This window comes from Centrocercus urophasianus, unplaced genomic scaffold, assembly GCF_019232065.1.
Source record: "Centrocercus urophasianus isolate 14NV4802_14NV808 unplaced genomic scaffold, USGS_Curo_1.0 seq_9, whole genome shotgun sequence".
Taxonomy (NCBI): domain Eukaryota; kingdom Metazoa; phylum Chordata; class Aves; order Galliformes; family Phasianidae; genus Centrocercus; species Centrocercus urophasianus.
The window spans coordinates 21,341,279-21,366,229 of NW_024885532.1; the positions used below are offsets into that span (position 1 = coordinate 21,341,279).

The 24,951-nt window shown below is 39.8% G+C and overlaps 1 protein-coding gene across 5 annotated transcripts in view; it reads right to left on the reverse strand.

Annotated features, from left to right (window-relative positions):
- ENOX1 (ecto-NOX disulfide-thiol exchanger 1) overlaps nt 1–24,951 on the reverse strand; it is a 366,915-nt gene that overhangs the window by 78,855 nt on the left and 263,109 nt on the right. For all 5 annotated transcript variants that reach the window (XM_042838792.1, XM_042838794.1, XM_042838791.1 and 2 more), the window contains 4 exons: nt 24,285–24,458; nt 22,110–22,316; nt 14,471–14,704; nt 2,519–2,731 (listed from right to left, as the gene is read on the reverse strand). In XM_042838792.1, coding sequence (XP_042694726.1) covers nt 2,519–2,731; nt 14,471–14,704; nt 22,110–22,316; nt 24,285–24,458 — 828 coding nt within the window. The remainder of the gene's footprint in view (nt 1–2,518; nt 2,732–14,470; nt 14,705–22,109; nt 22,317–24,284; nt 24,459–24,951) is intronic.

A 24,951-nucleotide genomic window follows, 5' to 3' on the forward strand; every position in this document is an offset into this window, starting at 1 on the left:
AACACCAGGATCTACCCTTCTGTATTAAGACTGTCTACTTCAAACTAAGCATGTAGAAGTTGGACATCTGGTGCTGGTTCCCTGTGAGTCCTCTATGGGGAGCAGAGAATAAAAGGCATTGCCAAGGGATGATTCATCTCACTGGAAGTGTACTACCAGCTGGATCTGATGACTCATCATCTTGAAATACATATTTTTCTCTACTGGATGCACTAAAGGCCCAGAATGGTCAGTTCAGAGTTGGACATCTGACTTAGAACATGACACACTATTTTAAAAGTACTGTAATATCTGTGTCAAATGACTACAAAGCTGGAGCATTATGTTAGACTTTCAGATCCTACTGCAGAACAGCAGAGCTGATTTTAGTCACTCTGCAGAATTTAATAGAGCAGCCATCTATTTTGGACAATCATTATTTTCAGATTCATATTAAGTGATATATTGTAGCTCATTATATAGGGTTGTGGGAAAACAATAGAAAAAGAGGCATAAAAACATTCCTCAGATATTCAAATACAAGAAAATTCTTGAAAAAAGGAAGCTCATTTCACAGTCTCCATGTTTAGCAATCTTAGGCATATACATGGGTAAAGCAAAACATCATCCATCTGTTCATAGCAACTTTGCAGAGAATTTTGATAAGACATTAATGCTAATAATGGCCAATGTTTATGATGCTTATAAAATAACCAATGTGAAGCATCTGCAAAGCTCATAAAATTTGTTCTTATAAAATCCATGGCATGTAACACCTTTCTCTGAGCCTGTGCTTTTGCTGACCTTGTCCTCACAGGCCAGATTTGCCAGAAATTCTTCTTCCAGGCCATTGCTGTGACTGCGTCACTCTGAGAATCATGTTTTGAAGCCAGACCTATTTCTGTTTCTGTACATTGAACATTCAGCACATTACAGGAACAAACCAGATAGCCAAACTGCGAGTTCCCACCTGAAACTACAGGGATCTCCATTTCCAAGTGACAGATGTTCCACAACAGTTGGTGACAAACGAGCTAATTTAGACAGATTTAACTAACGTTCAGCCTGCTGACAATGGGGGATTATTTTGAATGCAAGCTAAAGAAGGTATTTCTGAATACTAGGGCTGGCTGTTGCACACAGAAATGCAGAGGCCCTGATGTGAATTGAACAGCATGGCCATGCATGGTGCCTGTATCTTACCTCCTCACACTGTCTTTCAGTAGCTGAGATAGAGGACATTGACTAGCAAATTACTGAGCAAATTAGCTGTTTTTAAAAATTTACTCACTGAACATATGTCCGCAGAAATCAAGTGCCTTTGTCCCATATTCTTCCTCCCTAAGTTCAGGAGTCTAAACTCTTTAGGTTGGGAGACAACGCTCTCTGTCATCTAGGCAAAAAAAGGTTTTCCTAATCGAGGAATCTTGGGCAAGACCATCTAAACTTCTGCCCTTGGCCATAACTTCTGGGGGAACCAAGGGACCAGAAAAATAGTGCGGAAAAGCTTTTAGGGTTTTTGTATTTATAGAAAGACGAGATTTATGTATTTATAGAAAGATTCAGAAATTGCAATGCTTCAACTGTGTTGTTCTCCATCTGGTAAATTCTCTCAGTTTTTGTTTTTAATTTCCATACTAGTTCCAGTCTCCACTTGAGTATCTTTAAGCTTCTTGCTTGAGCAGCATCATGTAATTTCACAATGTGGCAGTTAGATGAAGGAGATGGACCCAAAGATATTGTAGAGACAAGTTAAAAACAGCAACAATTAAATTTCTTTTTCTTGCCTTTTTTTTAAGTTTTTTTTTTTTTTCTTTTTTTCTCTTTCTTCTATCTCTTCTTTTTATTCTATCCCTTTGAAGAACACTTTTAGGCAAGTATCCTGATTGCTTTTTTATGAAGGAATCCCATTAAGGCAACTTCATTGATTATATTTCTGTTCTAAGGAAATAGCTGCCAGCACTAAATATTTAAGACCGTTTATCTGCCAAATTAATACTGGCACTGTATCAGCTGAGTAGTCCTGATGCCAGAAGCAGCACAGCAAATTCTTCTACTGTGGGAGTGGCCTGGTACACTGTGAATATATTCCTAAAAGTTGCTGAATCCTATTGCCTTTTCCCTAAACCCAGGCTAAAAATACAACCTAATTGTCCTCTATTCTGTAACTGGCCTAGTTAACTAGCTGCATCTCACAGGTTACAAATCACAAAGGCACAGTCTTTTTTAGAGCAGTGAGGCTTCTGTCTGGTTTGTTCCTGAAGTGTTAGGTCTACGTAACTGTAGACATTATGCATAGAGCATGTTTTTGTCTGTTAATAAAAGAACTACTGAAACTTTGCTCACCTTGAGAAATAAGCTCTTAGGAATGGTCCTTGTTCCTCCAAATTGCCATAGAGTATGAAATAGGATATGAAGTAGAATATGACTGCATTGCAACTACTTACCCCCAAGCAAACAAACAAACAAACAAAAAAAAAACCACTACCACCACCACCACCATCACTACAACACCACTGGACAAAAAGAAGTTACTTACATTGAGTCAGGATCCCTGTTAAGGCATTTTTAAAACTCTCCTTGGCTTGCTCCATCTCTTGCTCATGAGCGGCCTTTTCATTCATGAGACGGCGAACGTGGCTGTTTGCAGACTGCACCATTGAATAGAACTGGTTTGCAGAGCGACGATTCACCTCGCCTCGCTCAATCCAGGTTAGCAGCACTGTGATGGCCTCTGAAAACTTGCTGTCATCTAGAACAATCAAAGCACAGGTTTTAAACTGCAAGTATAAATACCCTGCCAAGGACATGCTTTCTGCACTGTGTTGCATTAAAATCAATATAAATCATGCTCGTGGTACACCATTTGGTGCAACTTTTGGGTCCCTTGTTCTATCAGATGAAGGAAGCAAGCTCAACCCTATGCAGCTCCAGAAATCTTCCATCAGGACCTGTTTTCTGCTCATTTTAATAGCCTTTTCACAGTAAAAAGCAGCCTCCACCCTCCACAGCTTGACTCCTCTCTTTTGCAACAGCTCTCTTAAGCTGTTCAGCAATTTGAAATGACCTTAGAGTAGAGTGAGACATTTATGTTACCAGATCCACTGAAGAAATGAAATTTGTCCTCATTAATCAGCGTGGTCGAACGCTCAGTCTGGGAGCTTGTGTTCAGCCCTACTTTTGTCAACAGATTTCACTAACATCACATTCTTAATTAATGAACAATAACTAATCTGAACAATTCCTGCTTGAAGCACTGATTAATTACAAGGAACTGCTCTGAACAGATGATGTGTCTGTATTTGTTTTGTATTTTGTGTTTGTCTGTGTTTCATTTAAAATATTTTTCTTAAAGCAGTCCAAATGAATCCAGACACATACGTGGAGTACTTCTTTTGGATTACCATTCAGGTAAATGAAGTTATATGTCTCTGCAAGAAGATCAAGAAAACCTAGTGGTTAGATTTCATGCACTCTCTCCCCAAGTAATCTTATTTCCTCTGACAGTGCTCTCAGCTTTGTCAGAAGACTCTTAACGTGGCATCCATTACACGTCCGGCTTCATTGGGGTTAAGAAGACACATTTCTTTTTAAGTTCAATTTAGGCTGAACTGCAAGAAAATGTTATTACAACAAAGTGTCTTCCTGTGGAAGCATTTCTGTGCAATTTGATCTTGCTTTTTCCATAGATTTTTATTCTATAAAACTTCAATTTCCCAATAAATCATTTTAAACAGCTCGTCTGGTCCTTTCTGTTTAGATTTCTTCATGCATTTTACATGGCAGGTATACTTTTCTGAAAGAAAAAGCATGCTGTTATGGTATAGAGAAGTAGCGTGATTATAACCAAAAGGCAATTAAAATGAAAACTAGAAGATATTAAGACCAGCCAAAAGACATTTAAAATGAAAATTGGACAATATTAAAACCTACCAAAAGACATCTAAAATGAAAATAGGAAGATATTAAAACCGACTGACTGTGTTGGAGGATACAGAAATGTGGAACATTGTAGGACTCTGCATTCTATGTGCAAAGAATAATGAAATACTAATACTCAAGTGATGATTTGGGCTTTTATTCTCAATCAGCAATCACTGCCCTAAAAGGCAAGGAGCCTGAAGTGCAGAGAGGACAAGTGACACGCTCTGTGCCCACAGCTCTGCAAAGAATAGATTTTACATTGTCTGATCTTTAGCATCTTATTAACTAAAACATGCTTTCAGCTACAGCAATGGGATTTGCTTGCCACAGCTGGATAGGCATGTTCACTCAAGATGCCTGAAAAAAAACCCTGCAAAATAAGAGCATCATAACATCCTATCTCTGAATGATGTCTTTTTATGCTAACGTGATTAATCGTCATCATCATTCATTAAATAATTGTCTGTGAGAAGGAAAAGACAGTCAGGTATCTTTATTTTCCATATTGTTCCCTTTCATTAGTCTCCACTTTCTAGTTTTTCTGGCTGCAAACAAGGCAGGTATGTACTAATAGTCCCTGATGAGTGAATTAGCTGAATACAGGCCTCAAAAAAAAAAAAAAAAAAGAAAAAGAAAAAAAAAGATATAAATGAAACTTGTGCAAAGCCTCTTTGCACAAACAAGCAAAAAATCTTTAAACTTGGATAAAATCTTCAGCCTGCTGAAATGCATTGGAATTGGATGTCACAGATCCAGTATAGCCAAGAACTCATTCCTAGAACATAATGTTTATTGTAATTACAATAGTCAATAAAAATAACCTGTAAGGGCTGTGGGGAAGGCTAGTATGCAATTTCTAACAATCTGTGGAGTCAGGTCATTCTGCGGATGTTAACACTGAGGATGTGGCTGGCCGTGAGAAGAGAATAATGACACAAATCTTCTTTTCTCTTGTAGACATCATTATCTGTTTCATTCTGTGTAATTTATCACCCAACACCAAAGTACCATTATGAATAAATTATCCTGCCCTATCTAGGTCAAAACACAAACAACAAAGTTGGGACTACCTCTGAAGAAGTACACCAGTGATGAAACAGTGTGCACAACTGGGCAAAAATGCTTCATGGAGCTGCATCAGGAAAATCAGATCCACAGAGCCATTTTCCCTTTTCCTTACTTTAATCTCTCCACAGTACATGGCCTCATGTTGTTTTGCTTCAGAATCTGCATGAAATGAAAACACTACTCCTTTTGTTTTGTTTTCATCGGGAACAGTTGGTATGTACAAGAGATGTTCTTAAACATGCCATCCGTCTGTCAGATAGATTCAACCCATTTAAAAGGACATGCTGAAAGCCTGTTTTAACTTACTATTCTGCCAGAGAGCTGCAGAGGTCTGTGGGCCTGTTACAGTTAATTCATGGCTATGTACTATCAGGAATAAAAAACTAGCAATGGTAAACATGAGAATCTTCATTGATTACATAATTAGAAGATGCATTAAAAAATGCCAGAGGGTAATATATTCACAACAGGAGCACATTAGTTAGTAAAATCTTTTCTCTACTGATTCAAAATTTCCTTATTTTACCTTCTAGAAATAGAGAAGTTTGAAGTATTTTTCTATTCCAAACCCAAATGCTCAGTGGCTGGCACAAGGTAACTCACCGTGAATTAATTTTCTTCATCCAGAATGCGGTGATTCTTTCTGAGCAATCAGAGATTCACTTGGAAAATCAGATTTTTATACCAGATTGTTCATTTATATTTTATTTAGTAGATAAATAGCAGAAGAAATACAGCAATGGAATCTAATTTAAGCAGAGCATGAACTGTCATGATTGCAGCCATTCATTAAAAAAATAAAACAAACCTCCTAATTCTTTTCAAAATTATTCCCTTGAGGTAAGATGCACATAAATATACACTGTTTAAAAACATACTCTTAAAACAAATTCCTTTATGTAAGACATGCTTTCATATGTAATTGTTCCTTAAAAATGAGTACACAGTGGATTATTTCTTGCACTTAAATCTTTTCTCCTCCAAATTAGAGCATGCTTTAAGAAAGTAAGGTAGAAACCATCTCCTTCACGTCAGTCTCTGAGTTTGTAGCCCAAGGCTCCTTGCACAGTTAATGGAAAGAAATGGACATTTCTTGGGCATGCTTCGTCAGTTCTCCTCCAGCTGTCTACTTGAAGGTGAGGTGAACTGAGCCCCAAAAGTCCATGCTTTCCTCAATCAGCTGCAAAAGGAGCCTGAGGTGACCTGCTCAAATACAGCCATCTCTGCAAGAGTCATCAACATTTGGTCCAAGGAATTCCAACTATTATACAAGCACAGCAGCTGCAGAACACCTACACAGCATTTGTGTACGTGTGTTGGGTTTTCGAGTTACACTGTAAGCTGTGATGCATTCTGTATCTTTTCATATACCCATCTACTGAGGACGGCTGGCTGGGTGTCTGTCACTAGAGACTTCCAGGTGCTGCTAGACTCAATCACATGCCTCTAGAGATAAGATATTTCAAATTCCTCTTATGTCAACTGAAGATATTTGGCACTTAAATCCTAGCTCACAACTTAGATGCAATGCAATATAAAGAAAAGAAAATGCATCCCTAGAGCTGTCTGGGAAATTGTCATAGGGGATATTTATATATAAAGAGGAACAATTTATTGACAAATGTTTTGCATTTTTCTGCCCACAATTTGACCACCTGAAAGCAACCCCAAATGACATCGTATTCCTTATAGAAAAAAGCTATGACATGAATTGCTAACAAATAACAAATTGGGAAAAAAGCATTGGAAACAATGATGTTACTCTCAGTTTATGGAGTTTCCCTGGTGTAAGGGCAGAACTCAGTTCATAGTAATCAGAAATGCTGTGACTCTCAATGTTGAGCACATCCATAATGTGCTTTCACTACAGAGATTATGGTTTCTAAGGCCTTAGCCAATAGACAGGCTAGTCCATCACTGTGAAACTACTCAACCAATCTTAATATTTTTACATGCATAAATATATCTCAAATATATCCAGCTTTATGTTTTTGAACTTTGAGAGTGACATTATACGCTGAATTTTTACTTAGGGCAACGCCAAACACTAGGGCTCCAATTTCTTTTAGCTTTGTTAGTACCACAGAATCTTTTGAGTTGGAAGAGACTTTTAAAAGTCCTCTAATCCAACTCCCCTGCAATGAACAGGGACATCTACAGCTAAATCAGGTTTCTCAGAGCCCCATCCAGCCTGACCTGGTGTTTCCAGAGATAGTGAGGGCATCTACCACCTTCCTGGGCAACATGTGCCAGTGCCTCATCACCTTTTCCATAAAAAGCTTTTTCCTTATGCACAGTCTAAATCTCCCTTTTTTTAGTCTGAAGCAATTTTGCCCTGTCCTATTACAACAGCCCTGCTAAAAAGTCTGTCCCTTTCTTTCTTACAGCCCTCCTTTAGATACTGAAAAGCTGCTCTCAGGTCTCCCCAGAGCCTTCTCCAGGCTGAACAGCCTCAGCTCTCTCAGCCTGTCCTCATAGGAGAGGTGTTTCATCCCTTGGATTATTTTGGTGGCCCTTCTCTTGATGCACTCCAACAGGTCCGTGTCTCTCCTGTTCTGAGAACTTAACATCTGGATATGTTCCCATCCTGGAGCTGCCCATCTCATCACAGCCCACTACCAGAATTTCAAACTGAGCCCAGTCCTGCTATCACAAATTGGACAGAGGCGAGCCAGGAGACTCCTTCACTCCATATAACTGCATGGGAAGATGTCTGACCAAGGCTAGTCTGACTTCTTTTGTTGGCCTATAACTAAGACTTCTCAATGGCAAGTGATGAATTCAAAATAGAAAACGATAAATCCCAGAGGGTGGCTGAAGTGGGTGAATCAGGTCAGAGAAAAGTTGCAGTAAAGCCATTCATCAGCAAGTCCAACCAGATCCTCTGTACACCAGGAGCAACGTGCTTTTCAGCCACAGCGCCAACTTATTTTTCTCTTGGATTAAAAGCTTCTCCTGCACTGACCTAGAAACACAACTCTCCTGTCTGCTACCTCACTTTCTTTATTTTTTTTTTTCTTCCCTGCTCAAATACTTTATATAAATGTGTCATGCACCACACATATCAGTCTGGTACTTTTGAGATTAATAACATTTTTAACCCAATGGCACTGTATAATAAGTGAGAATCTGGGAATACAAATTCTTACTGCCAAAGGGTTATTTTAAAGAAAGATTAATCATCCACCTTACTATATCTTAAATAGCCTTAACTGTATGCTTTTCCTGAGAAACACTTGTGTTATATAATACATGACTAGCTAAATTGATAAAAATATACATTTACTAAAAGATATCTTAAAAAAAAAAAAAAATCACTTGCCCCTGCATCATCAAATTCCTTCTTCCAAATTCAGTCAGAGAAGATTCTTCCATAGGTGGGTTTTGCATGAGACACAGTGATCCATTATCTCATCCTGCAGATGCCATTATTGCCAATAAGAAGTAATTATGAAGGTACTGAGTTTCCTTCCTACTTCTGAAAAATCACATTGCAAACTTTCAGATCAGCAAGCTGCAATTTGCCAGTTCATAGTAATTAACTCAAGCAATTTTGCAGTGCTGCACATTTAATCAAGTGGGTTCGTACAAAAACCTTAACATTTGCATTGATACAGTATAGATTAGGTGGGGGAGAGTGATTTTGGTAATAAACTTAATAGTGAATGCATTTCTTCTGGGCTGATGGAGTAAGGTGCCCAGGGAAGTGGGTTATCAGGGCAGTGACAGCTGAACACACCTTTCACTCCGTTGCCAGAGAGAGAACCAGCCTTGCAACATGCGTGCTCACAGCCCCTGCGTGAGGCACTTGGAGCCAGATGTACAGTGCCACAGCAGATGTCAGCAGCATATGGAAGAAGGAAGAAGAAGATGATGATCTAAAAAATGAGGAGGCTACGCAAACAGATCTGATGCTAAAGGCTCAGAGCATGTCTATTGTAGGTCTCTGCCTTGATATACCACTGATAAAAAAAAGATTGTGCTAAAAAAAGGCCCATAGCCTTTCAGCAGTAATTAAACCTGGAACACGTTGGATTTGTTAGGAGGAGCTTTGCCTCCCCCCACACTCGCCTGGCAGTGAGCTACACCCTGTGGTGTTGTGTGAGAGCTGCCCCAGTGGATAAATCACTGTCGGTAGCGCTGCCCAAATCTGGCTCTAAAGTAGAGCCCGAGAACGACAGCAGCACAGTTCTCCTCTCAGGGAAACCTCCCATTTCCCAAGCAATTAAATGCTGTTTATATTTCAAACGATGTGCATGGGCTGAGATTGTCAGGCTTGATGTTACCTGAATCTTGCACAAGATGCATCCCCAGTTAGTTCACTCTACTGTAACTGCCATCTATTTATTTAAATTTCCAATCTGTTCTCTCTTCAGGGGATAATACAGTGCCTGGCAAAGCAGCAGCTTCTCAATTTTTCAAATTATATATATTTTTTAATGGAAATCCACATGAATAACTTTCCTGTGCTCATAAAGAGACAGTGTACTTAAAAGGGAGGTAAATACCTGAGTACTGTACATGACTTGCAGGTACTTACTTCTCTTTTTCTCAAAATGTTTAAAAATGTATATTGAGATATGAAGAGATGTCTATATTAGATGGTGGAACTATTTAACTACCTGCAGCAAATAAGACAGATGTAGTATTTTGAAGGAATATTTTTGAAGGCAAAAAGTGATTTCTGAAGATGATTGAGATATGCTCGAATTAAGAATACCACAATGTTTAAAACTCGGCATGGAAGCACAAATGGCATAAGCATACAGCAAAAATGACTTTTTTTTTCCCCCAAACCACAGCATTCCATTTGAAGATGAAAGGTTCACCTATCTCTGGTTGTGTGATGCTCTGGATGACACGTTCTTCTGCCATTTATGAAGCATCCAGGAAAACAGATGAGAAAGTATACAAATTTGATCCCAAATATCTACTGCCACATCTCACTGTGTAGTAATAACACAGCGTAACTCATGAATCAAAATACGAAACATGCAGAAAACAAGAAAGCTGCAACAAAGCAGGAGAAAAGAGGGTTGCATTTTTCTAAGTTAAGAACAAAAGACGTCATATTTTGCTGGCTTTGTTGGCATGGAAAGGACTGTTCTCAAAGGCCTTCAAAGGTAGACAATTGCTATTTACAGTCACATTTCACTGTAAAATACTTCAGTTTACCAGACTTCACATTATGAAATTCTTGAGATAATTCATTAAAGAAACACAGACTTATATCCAAGCCTGGAGGATCTCAGGAAGTGAGGTAGAACTTTCTTTAGCCTGAGTTACGCTTACTTTTAACTTATTCCTTGGCAATCATATGATAGTCCATTGAAACTACTTGCAATCCCGTGTCATATTTTGGAATATTTAACTCAAAAGGCAAAGTTGAAGAGCACCTTTTGAAAAAGTCAAAATTTCCTTTGCATTTTAAACAATTGGTGCTATTTTATTTATTTGATTTTATTTTTTTCTCCTTCAAGTCCATTTTAGTTTAAAAGTTAAAAAAAAAATCCACAAAACCTAGCAAAAAATAACTTCTCATGCAAAATAATAGCAGTTTTATTTTCCTAACTAGCTTGTGAACATGAAATAAATGGCATAGACTTAGAACTAATAAGCACAGCCCCGGTACGAACAGGAGCTTCCTCATGTTACCTACCTAGTTTGACTGCTGGAGCTCATTTCATTCTGACAATCCAGTTTCAGTTTTCTTTTGCCTTGTGCTAAATCTGCTGTGACTAATGAAGAAAGCTTGCAAACATTGTCTGGGAGTGCATTAAACACATTTAAATAAAATATTTTCTGACAAGTCATCTTCCCAATGCAGTAAATGTCCTCTTTCTATGAACTATCATCTCCTTGGCTTCTCCATCTTTTGGCTCTGGCGGTGACCAACAGAGAACATAACTCACAAATTATCAATGCAGAGCAGCTCAAAAAGCATTTAATCAATGAGAGTTAGTAGTGTGGGCCTAAATTTTTAGAGCTACTGGCTCAGATTCATGAGACCTATCCCCAAAATGCTGGCAATATGTCACTGCCACACAGTGAAAAGTGGCAATGGCAAAATGTAATAGGTGGATAGGGAAATAAACAACACTGTATACATTTAAAGAGAAGAAAAGTGAATATACTCTTGGCTATAAGCTACAGAGAAAATGTTCGCACTGCCATCAAGGAAATAGTTATGAAGGATTGCATTTGCAGGACCCTGAAGACCTTAGTGGAGGAAGAAGAAAAAAAAAAAAAAAAAAAAAAGGAAAGACGAAGAAAAAAAAAGAAACAGAAAAGTGAAAATATTGCCATTAAACATCACAGTCTGACGCAGTTTAAAATGGGAAGTGGTGATGAATTGTACTGACTCACAGTCTTTATTATTAGTTTCAACAATTTATCCAACAAAAAATAAAGCAAGTGTTCAAACCAAGTTCTTTCCACAAATGAAGGGATACGGGATAGTCCGCAGACAGCGGATAGTAAGTCATAACCCCTCAGGCTTTTGCAGATGTGCATGGCCTCACACGCAATGGATGTATCCCACCTCCCAGTCCCAGTCACCAGGAAGTGTATTTTGAGAATCCAGCTGCTACTTCATTGAAGCTTCATGCTTGTAGAGACTAACGGTGAAATTTTATAATGAACTTCTGTTTCCATTGAGCATAAAAGAGCCCTCTCCACCCTATCACCCACCTGTCTCCACGGCAGTGACTGCCATAGCAGGTGGCTTTAGCACATGAAATATAGAGGAATATGCTGGCAATCCTAAGGTGAGAACTTCCAGCCAAGTCTGGTATGCAAAAACAATGACTTCTTTAAGTCTGCTTCTGCAGTTTGTGGAAGGTGAAAAAAGATACTGTCACTTCTGCTACAGAACCAATAAATATCTAAAGATTACAACGGGAGACTGTCTGATAAGTCTAGTTCATCTCAGTTCACTGTTACATTTCTTTGCCATCAAGAATTTCCAAGGTTATTTTGACAACAAAACTTCTTTGGACTCAGACCAAGTTGTCTACATCTGTGATTGCAGAGCAGCGTCTTGGGATGACAGATGTTCAGCTATTTGGCATGCTTTTCAGCTAGTGTTGCTCGGTGAAGTTCTGGAGGCACTGCAGGAGCTGAAACCAGCACTTTGAGGACCTGCAGCTCTACCTCGTGAGTCAGCAGCAGAGCTCAGGACTCTTTTGAGGCAGGTATCATGGGGAGGTCATGACTTAAGAAAACAACTGCAGGGCATCTACTCAGCAACCACACTTTCAAGGCAAATCCTGTCAAGAACAGATATATTTTGATCCTCTTCTGTAGGATGTACTGTTCAGACTTTGCAGCAATGCAGATATGGTGTCACTCAGAGAACAGATATATTGACACCAAATTTTACAAATATGTGCATATGCAAATGTATGTATGTATACATAAATATGTCTCCCATTAGTTTCACTGAAGTCCACATATAAATTCTGAATATGTGATGACAGGAATTGCCCCTTCTCACAATGAAAGATGTATTTTTTGTGCAGTTGTACCTTTATTTTTAGGGTGTCACATAGTACTCATGGTGAATCTGTGTTGCCCAAGGAAGACCCTAATGTCCTATTCTCACCCTCACAGATACTGGCCAAGATGTCATTGGAAAAATTAAGCAGAGTGTAGGACTCAGAAGTATAATGATTGGACCCCATCTTTACTTCCTAGATAACCTAGTACAATAGACAACCAATTGAGAATGGAGGGTTTGTTTTCACGTTTTCCATCCCCAACAACCTGTACAGGTACAGAACTGGTTACCTTAATCTTGCTAAAGTGTAATAGTTAATTAACTAAGTTCTTAAAACTGCAAGATGTTGTTCTGGTGGATTTTAATGCTTTTTAATGCATATAAAATAAACTCACCATTTTGAATTTTCAATTTCTTGTATTTATTTGCTCTGGTCCTTCAAAGAAACTTTGCAACTGTCCTTCAAAGAACCAAAGCCCAAAAAGCTTGAAATAAGTTTCAATTAAGCATGGAAGCTTCCCAGACTGAAAAGAAAACCCCTTCTAAATATAGACATCTCAAACATCTTGCAGAAATCCACATTTCCTTACCCCAAGCAATGGCTAGCCATACGGAAGAAATTGCCCAGACTTCTTGCATTTTCTGGCTTAGCTCAGGAAACCTCTAGGCCTTTCTACATTAAGAAAAACTTCCGTGTAAAAGATGAACTCCTAAAATATTCTATTGAAAACAGATCTGGGAACAGATGAATCTAAAACTACTGTATTGTATAAGCTCTGGAGGAGCTGGACTGGAAGCTAGGTAAGAAATAAAAAAAATCTTATACTTGGGCTTCATTCTTCTTTTACTCTTGGCCTGTCAATTTATCTGCATTATTTTAACAATCTTCCAGTTATTTCAAGAGGTATTTAATAGAGGCATGTATGCATCCAGAATATTAGTTATCCAAACTAGCAACCAACTGATGTAACAGCGACCAATGCAGTACTCAGACAGTAGGGTGCATCTCTGCTCTGTGCTTCAAGGACGCAACAACTTCGCACTATTCTCCAGCAGCTTCCCAAACATGTTTCAAAGTTAGAACACAGACCAGCATGTTGACAGCTAGATAGCTTACATCTAATCTGGGTAATTCTGAAATAGTGGCAAGAATGACAGTTTCTTGTGACTTGGCTGGCACATAGCAGGTAACGTGTTTGACCACCACGTGGGGAAAGAATGTAAAGCACAGATGCTAAACACTGAATGAAAACCAACACAAAGTCTAAGAGGTACAAGGAGTTGTTTACTTGACTTCTTAAATTATTTCTTTACTATGAATATTTTTACTTCTTTGCTTCTTCATTTGTATGTTAACTTTTAAAGATGGCAGTCTTCAGTTTTGAAAAATAGAAAGTCATTGAGTGTACCCAGAAGAAGTAAACAAGCAAGGAAACACATAACAAAACAATACATTATCTTACACGTGTAATTCCCTAAAGAGGGAATGAAAGAATGGATGGTGTGTGTCAGAGATAAGTTGTGCCACAGCATCTGAAGGGTGTGTTAGAACTCAGCTCACGAGAGCAATTGAAAAACCAGCAATTTGGACAGTCACATGCATGTAATATAACAAAATATCACTGGTGAAATAAAAGCATTCTAAGAATCAGGCCCTTAGTATGGAAGATGTCTGTAACAGGTTGTCTTATGAGAACACTTCCAGAGCACACAATGACATCAACTGAGCAGAAAAAAAAAAAAAAAACAACAAAGCACTGTGTAGTTTTCTATAAGTTGTGTTCCATCTGTTAAAGCACAGCTAGATAGACAGATACCCTACATTTCTAGCAGGTGGATGAGTATCATTATGACTGGCATAAAAATGGCAGAGGAATTAGGGGAAGGTTAACAGGGCAAGTAATGAAATACATCAGAGAGAAATCATCTTCCATGTTCTGACGTCTGGATGGCCCCTGCTCCTAAGGAATAATGCACTGCAAAGTATCAAATGCTGCTTACCTTTCAATTTTTCAGCCAGCAAAGCAGCTTCGTGTTCAGAATAATGCATTATTGCTGGAGGAGAAGGAGGGCGCAGTCTGTCTTCTTCCATTTTACGTCTGTGGCGTTCTTCTCGGGCCAGCATTCTTTGTTTGCATTCCCATTCATAAAAGTCATCTCTTGCCTGAGCAAAATCAACATGAAGGCGGCCTGAATCCTTTTTGTCTGTGCTAGATCCTAATCTCATGCGGTAACCTGAAATCAACAAGCAGAACTAACTGTTGCACAACTTCTTTGCTCGTTTTTTTTCTTTTTTTTCCACTTCAAGTACAGTTGAAATATACAATCACATGCTCCCACTTATCCACACAGTACCTATCGATCATTGCAGTTTCACAGGAAGATAAACACTCATCCACTTTTTTTTTCACTGCACTTTTCTGCATCACCTATCAACATAATAAATGATCTGAAAAAAAACCATACAGAATCTACATTCCTGCTCCTGAGCCTTTCCATATATATCATTTTTCCAACTGATACTCCTAACATTTATTAAAGGAAAGGGTACCACCACTAAAAAAGCATCTACTCTGGTTTGAATGTAAAGTTCTTCCCCTGCTGCTGTTCAGACCATGAACAGTTTTGTGCTGTTGTCCAGCCCACCAGTGGAATGGGATGTGTGGGAAAAGGCTGAAATTTATAGCATCATAACCATAGCTGAATGAGAAAATTGCATTACCTAAATTGCTGAGCCACAAAGAAGGTGATGTCATACCTGTGTTGATGCTAGATCTTTCAAAGCTTCCTAATTGCTAACGCCTCATAATCTGGCAGCAAACATAAACCACCTACAAATTAATCTGATATAAAGCCAATAATAATATAAAAACATTAAGTTGAGCATTCTTTAAACCAGTTCTAAGACCATGGAAAGATTTATCAGACATTTGCAAGACCTCTTTCAGCACAAATAACCTATCACATCTCATTTTTAGAGACCTACATATTCATAATTTGATCGATTTATCATATGCTAAAGTTAGCAGACTGCAATGGCTTTGTTTAAGTCAGGGGCTGTACAACAGCGCAACAGGGCTCTGCTCTGAACTGAAATCCTTGGCTGCATTCAGAAGATGAACAAATCACACCAAAGCTATAAAAGGAGCCTTTCATGGCCATCCTGTGGAAGAACATATGCTGGGCACCAATCTTTTTTCAAGTTTTATTTCCACGGCTGAAAGATAGTTACAGAGCAGTTTCTCTGACTTTTAAAATGCTGATTCAGGGAAGATGTGAGAGAGCACAAAGCAGAAAGCTGTAAACAGATCTCCAGCTGCAGGTAAAATTAATCAGTCTGCACAGGGCTAGCTCAAATTTCTTCATATCAACATGCTGCCATAACTGCAGTAACAGAACAGTCCAGCCATGACTTCTCATACCATGTGGATATGAACTCTGGGCAGAACTGACACATAACAAGGCTATTCAGAAACACTACTATAACTACCGTGAAACAGCCCCAGGGACAGGAGCCTCCTCTTCAAAATGGCAGGAAAAAAGAAGTTTGCCATTTCTGAACAGTAATCCAAAAGAACCTACCTTTCAGTCATGTGGTTTGGCTGTGGTTTGAAGAGCTTCAGCACCTTATCACTAAAGTTAAAACTCAGTCTTCAATTTTCTCCAGGGACAGCAAAGTTAAGTAGTAGGTTGAGAGCATTTTAGCAAGAAAGCATATCTAGGCATACTCTGTTTTACTGCTGTAAAAACATCTTGATGTATGAAGAGACTGGCTATACTACACCACACATGAGACGATGTCAAACATTAAATACCACACACATAGTGATCATAGAATCAAAGAATCATGAAGGTTGGAAAAGATCACTAAGAACATGTAGCCCAACTGTCAACTCATCATCCCTGTGCCCACAAAACCATGTCCCTCAGTGCTACATCTACATGTTTCTTTGACATTTCCAGGGATGGTGACTCTACCACTTCCCTGAGCAGCCTATTCCAATACCTCATCACTCTTTCTGAGAAGAAATTTTTTCGTAATATCCAACTTGAATCTCCCCTGTCACAACCTGAGGCCATTACCTCTAGTTCTATCACAGCTGTACAGGAGAAGAGACCGACGTCCACATCACCACAACCTCTATTCACGGAGTTGTAGAAAGAGATAAGGTCCCCTGAGCCTCCACTTCTCCATTTCCCTCAGTCACTCTCCATAAGACTTGTGCTCCAGGCCGTTCACAGCTTATCTGCACTTCTCTGGACACACTCCAGAGCCTCAATGTCTTTCTTATAGTGACGGGCCCAAAGCAGAACACAGCACTCAAGGTGTGGCCTCACCAGTGCCGACTACAGAGGGATGATCACCTCCCTTTTGCTGCTGACTGCTTTTTCTCTGATACAAGCTACAAGGTCATTGACCTTCTTGAAGATCTGAGCAAACTGCTGGCTCATGTTCAGCTGGCTGTCAGCTAACACCCTCAGGCCCCTTTCCTTTATGCAGTTTTCCAGCCCCTATGCCCTAAGCCTGCAGCAATGCATGGGGTTGTTGTGACTAAAGTGCAGGACCTAGCATTTGGTCTTTTTAAACCTGATACAATTGGCCTCAGCCCATTGATCCAGCTCATCCAGATTTCTCTGTTGGGCCTTCCCCTCAGCTCGGTGTTATCTACAAACTTACTCAATCCCCTTGTCCAAACGATCAGTAAAGATATTAAACAGGGCCGGCCCCTGTACTGACCTCTGAAGAACACAACTTGTGATCAATTGGGTGGATTTAACTCCATTCACCTTCCAAAACAAACAATCTGGGTGCTTTTTGCTAGACATTTTCCTTTCAAACCTCTTGTGGAATTAAGTAGCCTGTCAGTTAGGTGGAGGTACACCTTTCATTTTCCTGCAAGAATACCAGATGGAAAGCTCACGCTAAGTGTCTCAGAGGTCCCTCAAAGCCAGAAGGTGAAAAAAAACTTCCATGGATCAGACCAGATGTGGTTTCCAAGGTTTACAAGCTTGGGGTGAAGAGATGCAACCAATATAAATTCTCCTCTGCTTTGCTCCACTTTCTTCTACTCAGAGGAGAGCACACTACCTTTTCTCCAAAAGGCTACATGTAGTTTTAGTCACAAGACAGAAGAATTGCAGATATCGTATATCCAGCGAGACAAAACAGAAGAATAGAATGTGAGTGGCCTTTCAGCCCAGAGATCTGAGCTAACAAGGGGACAATTTTGTGTTTTTCTCCCCAGAGATAAAGACATGACGGGACCAGTGGTGCATTTACTCTGATAACCATGACAAATGTTATACCCAAGATGCATTCCGCACATATTGACTGCTTTGTGCCAAAAAGGTGTTATCAGCAATGTGAAAGGACACTGCCAGGGTTCTGGGTCTTGTGAACCTAAAATTAGATCTCCCAGCTGGGCTGCCCTTTCCAGGAATACATGTTCTCTCTTCTTCTCCTCTATCTTTCGCCTTGTTGGCAGGAGCATGTTGGCTTATAGGCACGCTGAGAAATGCAGCACTGCAGGGAGCAAGGTCCTCAAAGCCATGCTTAATCTGAAAAACAACTACTGTAATGGTCTGTGCTTGTACAGTTTTGTACGTGCACTCATCTAGTAGTGTCTTACTGAAGACTTACCTTATTTTTGAAATAAATGGGGATAGTACAGTGTAAATCACAGTCCAAAACCCAGTATCCTCTGTAGTACTGGACAAATGCTACCCTTGAGGTAACCAGTTTGCCTGGTTGTTCATCTGCCTGCAGATGAACAGATTCTTGAAATTACTGGTGAATCACACTGAGATAATCACACTGCTAGTTTAATTGTTAAGGCTGAAGGTGGTCGGCCAGCCAGGTGGTTTTCACTAGGATAGAGACTTAGAATAACTTCACTTGGAAGGGACTCTGGACATCTTTTAGTCCAGTCACCTTTCTAGGTGACTTCAAAATTAGATCAGATTGCTCAGGGCTTGGCATCCTTCCCTTAACAAAAAGCAAATCCCTCTTTGGAATGTCTTCTTGTTCCCTCCTAAATAAGGCTCTGGGGACACTACAGGACCAGTGACCTCTCCAATGAAGAACAGACTCCTTGACAGGTCGACAGACAGCAAGACACCATGTAGGCAGCGATGCAGGACTGGCAGATCTATTTTATATATATGTGATCCTCAGGCACCCATCTGTGATGGCAGATCTGAGCTGCAGGGCAGCTGGATGGCAGGCTCTTTTCCAACACCATGTATCCGTATTGATGTTTGAGGGTATTTACTGCATAAGAGAATCACCTGCCTTTTCCGCCTTCCTGCCCAGACAATGAATTGCCCTCACAAAACCCTTTTCCCAGCTTTTTGCTCAGGACTGCAGCTAGCATTAACTGTGTGCTTGGCCTGTCATTTTTTATTTCAGTTTCACATACATAATGGCAGAGGAATAAAAACTGGGAAATTGCCAAGATCCTCACTTTAAAGGAGCAGAAGCAAGAAAAATTAATGAGGGTGCTAAATAAAAATCAAACACAGTATTTCCATATCACTGATCTAGTAAAAACTCCATAGTTTGACTTACCTTTGAGTGCTGCTATACTGGGGACCAGTCAACAGCTGCTAACTGGGGATCTAGATCAGAGTGCTGACGATCATTGAGAACATGAAACAAAAACCAGTACACAGTACTAAAGGAAAACTCACGTGGGAAGATACTGTCATAGAAAAAAATGCATCCTTAGGCTTTTGGGCTATAAGCAGGTTTGTCTGAAGCAACTTGTTTGGCCCTTATTTCAAGTACAGGGCCATCCAGGTTTGCAGGAGTTTGTGACTCGTTAGCCACAAGAGCAAAGTATGTAGAATTTGAAGAAAAAGCTTTCTCATGGGGTGACATGTTGATTGTGGAAAGCCTTCTCCTCGGGAGATCAAAACGCAATTTCCAGGGCTAAATGAAAACCTTCCTAAAGTCAACTTTTTTTAACATGGGTTTCTTACCCATTTATACAACTTTGGTTGGGAGTAGAAAGGAAAAAAATCAGCGATTAAACTGCTTAATGGATTTTCTAGTCACTTGCATTACTCTGATGATAAGCACAGGATAAATAGTGTGTTTGATGAGATTAGATGGGGTAGACAGATAAAACTGATTAGGTAGACAAAATTATCACTATGTTACAGATATCAAAGGCAGGATTCTTCCCTAATATAACACGCATACCGTATTTACCACAAATTCTGTTTGTATTTCTCTCTTGTCTCTTCCAGGGAAAATAAAAGGCCGTAACAGTATGCTTTTCCATCATCATTTCAGAATATGTTATGTTTGAAAACAATACAAATTTGATTAGAAAAACATAATATTTCAGCACAAATAAAAGAGTCCCTGCCTTAATGCCTGACCTCCCTGCCTTTCAGTGAGACATTCAGTGTTCCTTGTTTCATTTGCAGAGGTCTGCAGAAATCACTGCTGGTGGCAGAAAGAAGGGAAAGTTGCTTGCTAAGCACCCCTGCTTTTCTCTTCTCTCCATCTCAGCTCTACTGTTTTGTTTGTTTGCTTGCTTCTCCTGATCTGGTCAGAGGGACTAAATTAAAAGTTTTAGAAGGAGAAGAAAGGAAAGATGGGAAGAGAAAGTGAAAGAGGCAATAGAGGCAGTGGAGGCAGAAGAGTGACTGTGATGAAATGAAGGGGAAGAAGGAAGGCTTAGAGAACAGTATAGAGAAAAGGACCAAGAACTCAGAAATACGCTGGCAGAAAAAATAAAAGGATGAGAAAGGGAATCTGCCTCCTCCATCTCTTCTTGCCTCCTTTGTTCTGGGTGCACACATAAGTGAGGGCACACAACAGAATAGGAACATTTCTAACAAACATCAGATCTGATGCTCCAGGATTTTTCCACAGAAAACTAAAACAAAACTTTGCTTTGAGACAAATGGAGCATTGAGCTACAGAAAATTGGGAAACTGAGATGATGGGACACTGGCTCTGCCCCAGGATGGCAGTCTGTACATTTCTGCAGTTTTCTATGGCTTCTTTCTTGCTACTGTAGTAATTTATTATATAGAGTAATCCCAGCTCCTACTGCATTTTGTGAGCCTTCTCTTGGCTCCTCCACAAGTGCTCTATTGCTGGTGGAGCTGGAACCTCCTTAGGACAGATGCTGGGAAATGCACTGCCTCTTCTGCAAGGTCTGTAACCTGCCCCCATAAGGTACAGAGTCATGGAAGTAATGCATGAATAAACACATAAACAGGAAGGATGGGAGGGAGGAGAGGATGAGGAGCGACGAAGTGATGGGGTGAAAATAAAATAAATAAATGAAAAAAAAAGGAAGCAAAATGTATAAAGAAGTGAAGATCTGAAAGAAACATCAAAATGCAGAAATATTTTAAGAAATCCACACTCATAAAATTCTCATAAAACTATCATAAAATTCACAATTTTGTATAGCTGTTTGAACTAAAATTTAAATAAGGCAGCCAGATTAGAAGGAAAAAAATGTGACAGAGAACTTTTTCTTGACCATAGATTTCAAGAGCTCAGATGTTCTTGTATTCCTTTCATTTTAAGAAGTCAATGGTGGTTTAGGAAACCACTGCTTTCTAGCTGTGTGAGCCTTCTATGAACATTGAGGGTATGTCCTGCTGCAAACAAAAAATGGTTAGGATGGGAGCTCAGACAAGGTACCCCAATCATTAACTGCATCCCTAGATCTCTTTTGGTGGTCACTTGGGGTCTCCTCAAAGTAACCCTGCATAAGATGGGTAAGCCTGTCTGTGTCAACTGGCTTTGATAAACGAGCTGTCTCCAGCCCTCATTCATTTCTAAGTACTTTGCATGTAGGGTGAAGGTGTTACATGATACTTGTGGGGACAAAGACAGAGGGTCCCAGAGGGACAGAGGGACAGGACTCAGGGGTGAACTGGTCAGTGGAGGCACATAGGCAATAGAATCCAACTTATGAAGGTGGAGGAGGGCTCATTTGGGTAGATTGGGAAGTCAGCCCTCGTGTAATGGGCACTGACAGCCAATGAAGCCTGATTTGAGAAAGCAAGGCTGACTTTTTTTTCCCCTGTGAATTATGGTTTTGTGGTCTGATTCTTTGTGGGAATATAAAAGAGATTCTGGAATTTTACGCTTAAAATACTATGGCATTCATGACCCTGGGAGACAAAAGGCACAGCCCACAGATGGGTCTCAGAATCTAACCCAGGTGGTTGTACACATAAAGGCAGACTTTATTCACACTGCTCTTCAAATCTATAAAAATATGCCAATGAAATTGCCAGGCTATCACAGAAATTGGCACTGGAAAACAGCAGCGTTCCTGGCCTGGTGCCCTCCTCTTTCTACAACCTGTGAGCAAAACTACATAAACCTGTGTAAATCGAAAACAAGATTGTTCTGTAGTGAATTTCAGGGTCTGCTGCATTGTTGTGGGATGGCAGGAAATTGCTCCTGGGTACTCAACATACAAAACGGCTCACAAGTTTTGGCAGACACAGACAAATGCAGAATTGCCCCTTGCCACTCCAAGCTAGAGCCACTGAGCTCAAAAAAGGACTTGCTGGGATAAAAGCTAAGAAAATAAGCAAACATTAGCATCACAAAATACAAATGAGAAGCAAAGAAAATCCATTAAAGAATGTGAAGTACCAGAAAGGTAAATGGCTTTATCAACCATGAACTCCTCTGCAAAACGAATGTGACAAAAATTCTTCTTGCTTTTCCGAATTGCTGTTATATCTCCACACTGCTCAAAGACTTCCTGAATAATTTCCTCTGTTGCGTTTTCTGGTAATCCTCCAACAAACACTGTTTTACACCCAGGAGGTCTCTCTCTTGTTGAAGGTGGTGGAAGATCTAAATCAAAACAGAAATCACATTGGAATACAAAATTTGTCTTTTGATCCATTGGTTCTATTCATTTCAGGGCAGCAACAGTTATTTGACATAGCATGGAGTCGGGAGAGACGGAGAAGCAAAATAATCGAACAGTGCAGAAATTGTCCAGAACTGGCTACTTGAATCTAAACCTTTCCAAGTTTTAGGTGGCTTTTCAGAGCCTAATTCCTGTCATTCTCCAGGCTAAGGTTTAAAAGGATCTTCTTTTCCCTACACTTTTCTCCTTTTAGAAAATACACACACAAAAAAGGAAAATACTCTGTTTCAAAGGTTCCGTACCTTCACCATCTCCTGCTTACACCCACCACTCACTACACTCATCAAGCTGCATCAGTTTAAGCCCCCTGAAAAGGAGCCCGTGAAGCCAGGAGGACTGGACACCCTTCCCTAGTTTTAGCATAATTCCATTTCTTTCTCAGAGTACAGGACCAGAGCAAACAGAAAAACAAGGCAGGAAACACAATCAAGTGACATGATGATGAAGGCGCTCCGCCGGTTATCTCTTCTGTCTCTGTGCCAGATAATGGAGCGGATGTCGGTGTGCAAGGAGGATAACCTCACTGTTTACAAGTCCTTTTGAGATGGAGTGGCTAGAAATTTTATTTTGATGTATATACGTATATATGGACACTTAAATCACAAAAGTGTTAATTTTTTTTGAGGGATGTGTGAAAAATATGCTCTATCACAACAGCTCCCCTTGTTTAGATGTAAATTGCTAGAGTACTCATCTAACAGTAATTCTCTGAGCAGGAATTTCTGATTGATATTATTATTTTTTTTTTTTTGGCCCTTTAACATACTAAAGGGGGCTACAATTTAATATAACCATATATACATTCACACAGTTTGATTAAACCGTACAGTTACATTGCAAACTAGACCACTAGATTATTTGCTTAAATTTCTCTTTTGCCTTCATAATGATGGTGAAAGCAGCTGGTCTGATTGCTATAAAACTAAATTCCTGGGGCTGGCACAAAATTAGGCTTTTTGCTCTGCTCTCATCGTGGTGGCTCAGTGGGAAGTTTTCCATTTGCACAAAGTCCCAGAAGAGGCAGAAGGAAGCCTGGTCCCCAAAGAGAAACAACTCATCTGCATTCTGCCTCCTCAGAAATGGTAGGAGAGAAACGATAGCTTCCCTTTCTTTCTATCTTGGTTGTGTGCTGTAGCTTTGCAGAGCCTGGGCGTAATGTGCTCTGTTCAGGGCCATCCATGTTCATCCATAGATGAGTCCAGGTTGGTTCCATCTATGGGTGGACATAAAGAGGATTGGTGCCATATAACCAACACAGAGACGTGGGCATCTTCAGAGAGTAATCTAATTCAGGTTCCCCAGTTACATCTCAAAAGCCAGGTGGAAGAGATTTGGGGCAGAACTCCAAACTCTTTGCCTGTTTAGCAAGTTATCACTGCACTTAGGCTTTCCACTAGCTGGCCGTGGGGAGGGTAACCAGGAAGAGCTCATTGGGTGAAAGACCTTGGTATTCTCTATCCATGGCTCAGAAACATCTGCAGGATGGACTTCTGACTCAAACCTCTCTGAAGGACATCTTGAGAACTTATTATCCACAGTGATGCTTTTACCACACTTGCACAAACACTGCTGCTTTGGACAGATTTATAGTTTGTGACACTGATGTAAAAGAAAGACAGATGTGTACTACAAGTAGTAGTGTAGTTTTTCAGACTGTTAGCCTTAAGTAATTCATTTTCATTTTTGTGCAAGCTGTGTAATTTTTTATATGACCTTGCAGAGATGAGTGAACATGCTCTGACACTCCACCATGATTTAAACACAGAGCAGAACTTGTAAGGAAACACCATACATGCCTTACTTTACTTACAAACCATAGTTTTTATTAGATAAAAAAGTTTCAGAAAATACATTTAGGAGAATAACATTTTTTCATCAGGCCCACTTACTTGGGTTTGGAGGGAAGAGTGTGCAGCTTTTGCAGTGAATTATTTCCTTGACTACAGGCACATCTGTTGGCGGTGGCGGTGGCACTAACCCCATGCCTGGTATCATTGGGTTAATCGGAGTGATTCCAGTCATCATGCTAAGGCTTGGATCAAAGCCTGGTACACAGATTGAATCTGTAAATATATAACATAAAATCCTAGCTTTTAAATCTTAAAACTACTTGTTATTAATTTCCTGCACACAGACAGTTTCAGTTCAGGCTATTATTTTTTTTTCTTCTTTTTTTTTCTTTTTTTCTTTTTTTTCTCTCCCAGCATCACTGCTAAAAAAAAAGAAGAAAGAAGGAGAAAGGGGAAAAGAGAGAGTAAAGGGGAGGAGAGGGGCAGTGAGCCAGAGAAGGAGTGGGAGAGGAGGAGAGAGGTGCATTTGCACTGGTCCATTCCAACGGGGGGAGGGAAAAAAAAAAGCATAAAGAAAGGAACGTTGCATAATTTAAAACATTAACATGACTGAGTGAAACACATCACATTAAAGTGTAAAACCATGCATCATGAATATCTGCTATTATCTGGAATGCAATTTGCTATTTCATAATGCTCCTGTGGTGTTTACATTGCCTTCAGATCAGAGTGTACAAAGAATACCTTTTAACATTGATATGCCCTC